Consider the following 6,778-nt stretch of genomic DNA (forward strand, 5'->3'; position numbering starts at 1 on the left):
CATGTTCATGGATGAGCTAATGATTTATTAATGTAGTAGAATGAAGCAGGGTGAGGCTGAAAGCCATCGAAGCGAAACGAGGCCGCTGAACGAGCGTGACACACGGCTCGAAAGCAGCAGAGCTTTTATTATGCCACAGTTGACCACTTCCGCTCCTTCCGGTTGTGCGTATGTGGGGTAAAGCAGCACTGTTTTATCACACTAGATACATTTGAAAGTTCTGTTATAATGCTACTCTGTGCGGTCGTCACCAGTCTATTAAAACGCATAACATATTAAAGCGTCTTTGGTGTTTCCATATTTTCTACAAAACAAAACCGAAATCGAGGGGTTATGACGTCATTGGCAGGTGACACAATGACCAGGGACGAGCCACAATTTAAAATGGTTATTTCTCTGGATTTAAACATTCTTCGAAACATTAGGGATAATGTAAGTACACAAGTCAGCAAAATATACACTACCGCTCAAAAGTTTGGGATCAGTAAGATTTGTAATGTTTTTTAAAGAAGTCTCTTATGCTCATCAAGGCTGCATTTATTTGATCAAAAATACAGAAAAAAACAGTAATCTTGCAAAATGTTATTACAATATAAAATAATGGTTTCTATAGAAAATATTTCGGTAACACTTTACGGTAAGGGTACATGAATTACCATGAATTCATGCATAAATTAATGTCTGAATTATGCATTACTTCATGTATTAATATCTCAGAAATTATCAGGAACTATCATGAGTTCAAAGTCTTTCATTCATGACTTCATGGATGAACAACACCTTAATTAAGACATTAAGTAAGGTGAGTACATCATCATGATTTATGATTTATTATGCAGGTAAATGGACAGACCCCAACATTGGCCAATCACAGCACATAGTATGTGAATTCTGTTAACATCCAAATACAGTAGTCATCATTAACTAAGCATTAGCTTCTCATGACTTCATCATGTTTGTGGCCCCTCAACTAAAGTGGTGACTTGGTCCTTTGGAATACTGATAAACGGTGTGTTATTAATGATGGCATACTTGTGAAATGACATGAATATGAACATGACAGTTCAAGCATTTGCACACAATGTATTGTGGACACAAAGGGACTTTGATCTAAACTTTCTGCTTTATTCTTAAACAGTATAACCCAGTTAAATCAACAGCAATGCCTGGGAAGAGCTGAGAAGGAATTCAGTACATATACCATGAACTTGAAGTGCCTGTATATCTGAAAACTCTTTACAAAACCATAAAGGATTTACAAAAAAAAATAAAATAAATAATAATAGATGAAACAAACAACTTTGTCTTTTTTAAGGTAAGGAGACACTTTTTAATGTAACAAGCAACTGATGTGGACTCATCAAAAATAAACTGATCAAAATAAATGGCACAAACACGGCAGTGCATATACAAACGTCCTTTGTAGGGTATAGAGTGCAGAAAACAGAATTCTATGTTAGTTGCAGGGGTTTTTGTGAACAGGAGGCTAAAGCTTGAGCTATCTTAAAGAAAAAAGAAAACAATTTATGGTTTAATTTGTACCTCCTGACTACCAGCTATGGAGTTTTGTAACTAAAGTGGTGACCAGACCCCAACATTGGCCAATCACAGCACATATCACGTGAATTCTGTTAACATCCAAATACAGTAGTCATCATTAACTAAGCATTAGCTTCTCATGATTTCATCATGTTTGTGGCCCCTCAACTAAAGTGGTGACTTGGTCCTTTGGAATACTGATAAACAGTGTGTTATTAATGATGGCATAATTGTGAAATGACAAGAATATGAACATGAAAGTTCAAGCTTTTGCACACAATGTATTGTGGACACAAAGGGACTTTGATCTAAACTTTCTGCTTTATTCTTAAACAGTATAACCCAGTTAAATCAACAGCAATGCCTGGGAAGAGCTGAGAAGGAATTCAGTACATATACCATGAACTTGAAGTTCCTGTATATCTGAAAACTCTTTACAAAACAATAAAGCTGGTTTACAAAACCATAAAGGATTCTGTACAAAAACCATAAAGATTTACAAAAAAAAAAAAAAGATGAAACAAACAGCTTGGTCTTTTTTAAGGTAAGGAGACACCTTTTAATGTAGCAAGCAACTGATGTGGACTCATTAAATATTGAATAGTGAACAAAAATAAACTGTTCAAATAAATGGCACAAACACGGCAGTACATATACAAACTTGTCCTTTGTAGGGTATAGAGTGCAGAAAACGAAATGATATGTTAGTTGCAGGGGTTTTTGTGAGCAGAAGGCTAAAGCTTGAGCTATCTTAAAGAAAAATGTATGGTTTAAATTTTACCTCCTGACTACCAGCTATGGAGTTTTGTCCTCTGTAGAGGACATTATGTTTTAGCAATTCCTCTGAGACGTTACATGTCACAGTTTTAAGTCTGGATGTCCTTTACAATGCACATTCAGGGCTTTTCAGAGATACCCAATGATTGAATGTTTCACCATGACCACTCCCTCTCCTTGGTCTTTAAAAAATGTCTGACATTAATTTAGTGATCAAGTGTAACACCCTCATGGAAATATGATAATATTGTGTAATTATCATTTAAACCGGATTAATTTTCAAATAGTTTGTCATAAATCAACATTTCTGGAAAATGTTATGGGGTTTCAAATCAAAATATGAGCTTCTGTTATGAAACAGGACATCGATTTCATACATGTCCACTGTAGAGGACACCAGGACTTAAAGCATGTTTATTATACATTTTGGGAGACACAACAAATTAATAGAGAAAAAATTATATATCAATATTCCTATTGAATATTAAGTATTCTTATGAAAATCTTGCTAATTATTACACCCATTATTTCACTTATTTGTTCATTCTATGTTGCCCCAAAAACACATTAATATGCAAATTAGATACAGTTTATAGATACATAATGGAAAAACTTGTTTATGGCCATTTTACACACATTTTGCATAAAGAAAATGTTTTTTAAAAATATCTTTCATAACATAGTTGACAATCATCTTTATATAAAGTTTGGTATAAAAAATGAAAATTGATTTGTGATCAAAACAGAAATCACAGTTTTTTGCCTTTTCATGTCTTTTTATTTATTTATTTTTTTTAAACAGGACTTTTTAAAGTCCCGATGTCCTCTACGGAGGACATGACATAACTTATGTATCAACTATAATTTTTCAAAAATCTTATTTTTCAAATTTTTTCTTATGCTCTAAAACCAGTGTTTCCCAACCTTTCTTTAGTCGCGGCACCCTTTGGAAATTAACAAATTTTCTTAATGATCCCGAACTTTTGAGCAGTAGTGTATATAACACTGTTCTAATGATTTTTGGATATTTTAATAAAAAAATCTTGTTCTTTAACAGGATTATTTCACACTTTGTAGAAGGAAGCTTTATTTTAAAATAGTTTTATGTAATGAAAACTGTCAAATGTAGAACATTACAAGAATGAGAATTATGTAGGGGAAAAAAACATGAAATTTTTGTATTTTCAAACAGTAATGAAGTTCCAATTAATTCTGGACATTTATTGACTTCTTAATCTACTCCACATAAGGCAAACGGTATTGTTTAAAGTTCACTTTTTAGATAAATCACACAGAGAGTATCTACTACACAACTAATTTCAAGCATACAGTTCTAGATCAAAATTATTTTAAGATTATAAAAATCCAAATTGATTGATCAAGTGTCCAAACTTCTGATTGGTAGTTCATAATTTTTGAGTTTATTTTGTCATGGATTAGCCTGGCACACACCTCTTCCTGGCTGATGTCATCCATAGTTCCGGATCGGAGGGGAAGTCTGATGTCTTGCATCTTACAAGCCTGCAGAAGATTGTGTCTGTCACTGCGTTTTTGCTCCAGCTTGGTCTCAATGGCCGTCACCTCCTTCTGCAGCTGCGTCAACTCCCTAGACAAACACAAACGTTTTTTCTTACATCATCATACCCATTTTCTTGAAAACATCCATGCATGTTTGTTTGTTTCTTTGTGTTAACGCCATTCCAGCTTCTGTGGCTATTTTCATGGCGAGAAATATTATGGCTGAATTATATCCAAAACTGTATTTGGCTTAACTCTGTTAAAAATCTCTTCAAAAGAGTTAATCGAATAAAAAAAATTCTCAATGAGTTAAAACCAGCAAAATCTAATAAAACATGCTTAATGGATCATCTATGCATGTCTAGAATAAAACAGTGAAAGGGCTCACTTGTTGGCACCCCCCAGTTTCTTGCGGATCTCCTCCATTTCATGATTTTTATCATTAACCTCAGATTTCTTGGCCAGGTGCTGGTTTTTCAGATCCTGCAGCTGTGCCAGGGTTTCATCAATGATCTTCATGTTCCTTTGCTCTTCCTGTTGGGAAATATTACATTAATTAGATTCATTGAGATCAAACATCATTCCCAGGCTCAAAGGAGTATCATTATGCGAGTATCTGAATGTTCTCTACCTTCTTGAGTCTCTCTATCTCATTCTCATCTTTCTTGACCGTCTGTTCCCACATGATCACCTTCTCCTTGTCTTCCTTCAGCTGGTTCTTCTCATAGTCCAGCTGGATAGCCAGACGTGTCTTCTGTGTCTCAAACTCCAGGCTACCAGAGAGTTTGAGGAAAGGATTAATCATCAGTTACATCAACTATTTGCATCTGAGGGAGAACTACAACTGTTAAGTACTGGACACAAATTCTAACTGATGTAGATGTTAAAAAAAAAAAAAAAAAAATTTTTGGAATGCACAAAAAATAACTTTTCAAAAGATCAATGATTTTTTGATGATCTCACCGTTTCTTTGCAATCTCATTCTGTCTCTTTACTTTCTCTTCTTCAAATTCACGAATGTTACGAACTCCTATCTCTTTACAGAACTCTACAAACACCTCATCCTCCACCTGGAATGAAAGACAAACACCAACAAGACTGAAGACAGGTGATAAATGAACCATGGGAAAGTTGTTTTTAGATAACTGTGCTGTGTCCTACCAAGTTCATGCGGTCTTTCAGGTCTTTCATCTCTCTCTCTCGTGACTGGATGATTCTCTTAATGTCATTAATGCGTGGAGCAAAGTTGGCAAGTTCACTCTCCAACTTTGACTTTTCCTGAAATCACCCCAATAAGAAAATGTGACATATGTAGTAAGTCTACTGTAGTAAGTCACTTCTGATGAGAATAGAAAACAAGCAGAAAAGCAGAATAGTTCTGACTCGTTTTCGACTGGATGGGCCACATTCAAAGCTGCTAGAAAATGCTGTTAAATACACACCTGTGACCAAACACCAGTTAATATTAATGTGTCAAGTGGCAATGCAGCTTCACAACTGTAAATAGTTTGTAATTAGGCAAATAAACTATTACACCACAAAAGACTGGTTTTTCATTATTATTATTATTTTTATTGAACATCAGTGTCTTATTTCTTCCACTTTTTATAAAAGTAATACACAGCATTTTTCTGGCAGCAGTTTGGAACAACACAAGCTGAATAAGTGGTGGGTACCTGCATGTTAAGGGACAGGTGTCTGGTCTTGGTTTGCTCCAGATCACTCTGAGAGTATTTGAGTCTCATCTGCAAACCATGCGCTTGAGACTGCACCTGACGCAGCTCTGCCTCCTTTCTTTTTGCCTTCATTTGCTCCTGATATTCACAAACAAACACTCAATCCAATCAGTCAACGGCAAATCACCTTGCCCACACTGCATTAAACATCCTTCAGACTCAGAATTACTTACTTTGAGCTCGTCTGTGAGCTTTTCCTTTCTGTCTTTCAGTTTATCAACGGCTTTCTCATCCCAGCGCCGAGCTTTGGCCTTCAGATCACTGGCACCTCCGGAGATCACTCCAGACTTCTGGAATAATGTCCCATCTAGAGCCACAGTCTAAAAAACAACACCACATGATCCAGAACCAATAAACTACCAAATACATACCAAACAAACATTTTTTACATTTCCCACCAAAAGTGAGTAATGTCTAAGAAATAATCATAATAATGTTTTGGGTTTCTACGGTGTTAAGGCCTTTCCACAATGTGCGCGAAAAAGCGAAACGAATATCGGACGCGATGACATGCTGGAATAAAACAATAGGATGGATGGATGCGAAAATGCGAATGTTTTTTTTCGAACCAGTCCAACGAATCTTTTCTGTTTCGCAAAGCGAAATCACGGGCCGTCCAATCAGATTTGAGCTAGGATCACATGACCGGAGCAGCTGCTGTTGCACAAAAGGCAAGAGTGGTGGCGCGGTTTCGAAAACCAGTGTAAACAAACACAGAAGAAGAGTATCCCGGATAAGAGAAGAGAGTGGATGCGGAGTTCTTGTTATAGTTGGTATTTGAGAACAGATTTATTATTATACTGAATAACATTTATATTAATTGTCCACTGAATTATGTGATCTGTAGAGCACCACCTGTTTTCTTCCACGTGCGCAAGCGTTATGAGTCAGAGCACGTTCACTCTTTTTCTACACATGAAATATGAAAGCAAATAGACATGATTATGACTATATATTTTCTGTAAGTGTTTTGTATGTAGCTCATGGTATTTTTACAGCAAAGGATGTTTATGACAAATATTAGCAGTGTAGCGTTATTAAACATATAAAGAGTGCATGTGTCTTTTTATTAATCAAAATCAACTATAGATCACAATCGGAAGTTATTACAAGCACTCGATGATGGTTTAAAGGTGACATATCATGAAAATCTGACTTTTCCAGGTTTTAAGTGCTATAATCAGGTCCCCAGTGCATCTACCAACCAA

The 6,778-nt window shown here is 35.7% G+C and overlaps 1 protein-coding gene across 1 annotated transcript in view; it reads right to left on the minus strand.

The window, feature by feature from the left end:
• LOC107704222 (structural maintenance of chromosomes protein 1A-like) overlaps positions 1–6,778 on the minus strand; it is a 56,164-nt gene that overhangs the window by 19,847 nt on the left and 29,539 nt on the right. The window contains exons 13-19 of the mRNA XM_016507109.1: positions 5,744–5,890; positions 5,511–5,648; positions 4,996–5,112; positions 4,798–4,904; positions 4,466–4,607; positions 4,223–4,368; positions 3,769–3,922 (exon numbers count right to left, since the gene is read on the minus strand). Coding sequence (XP_016362595.1) covers positions 3,769–3,922; positions 4,223–4,368; positions 4,466–4,607; positions 4,798–4,904; positions 4,996–5,112; positions 5,511–5,648; positions 5,744–5,890 — 951 coding nt within the window. The remainder of the gene's footprint in view (positions 1–3,768; positions 3,923–4,222; positions 4,369–4,465; positions 4,608–4,797; positions 4,905–4,995; positions 5,113–5,510; positions 5,649–5,743; positions 5,891–6,778) is intronic.

Source organism: Sinocyclocheilus anshuiensis, unplaced genomic scaffold, assembly GCF_001515605.1.
Source record: "Sinocyclocheilus anshuiensis isolate Anshui unplaced genomic scaffold, SAMN03320099.WGS_v1.1 scaffold1878, whole genome shotgun sequence".
NCBI classification, from domain to species: Eukaryota; Metazoa; Chordata; class Actinopteri; order Cypriniformes; family Cyprinidae; genus Sinocyclocheilus; species Sinocyclocheilus anshuiensis.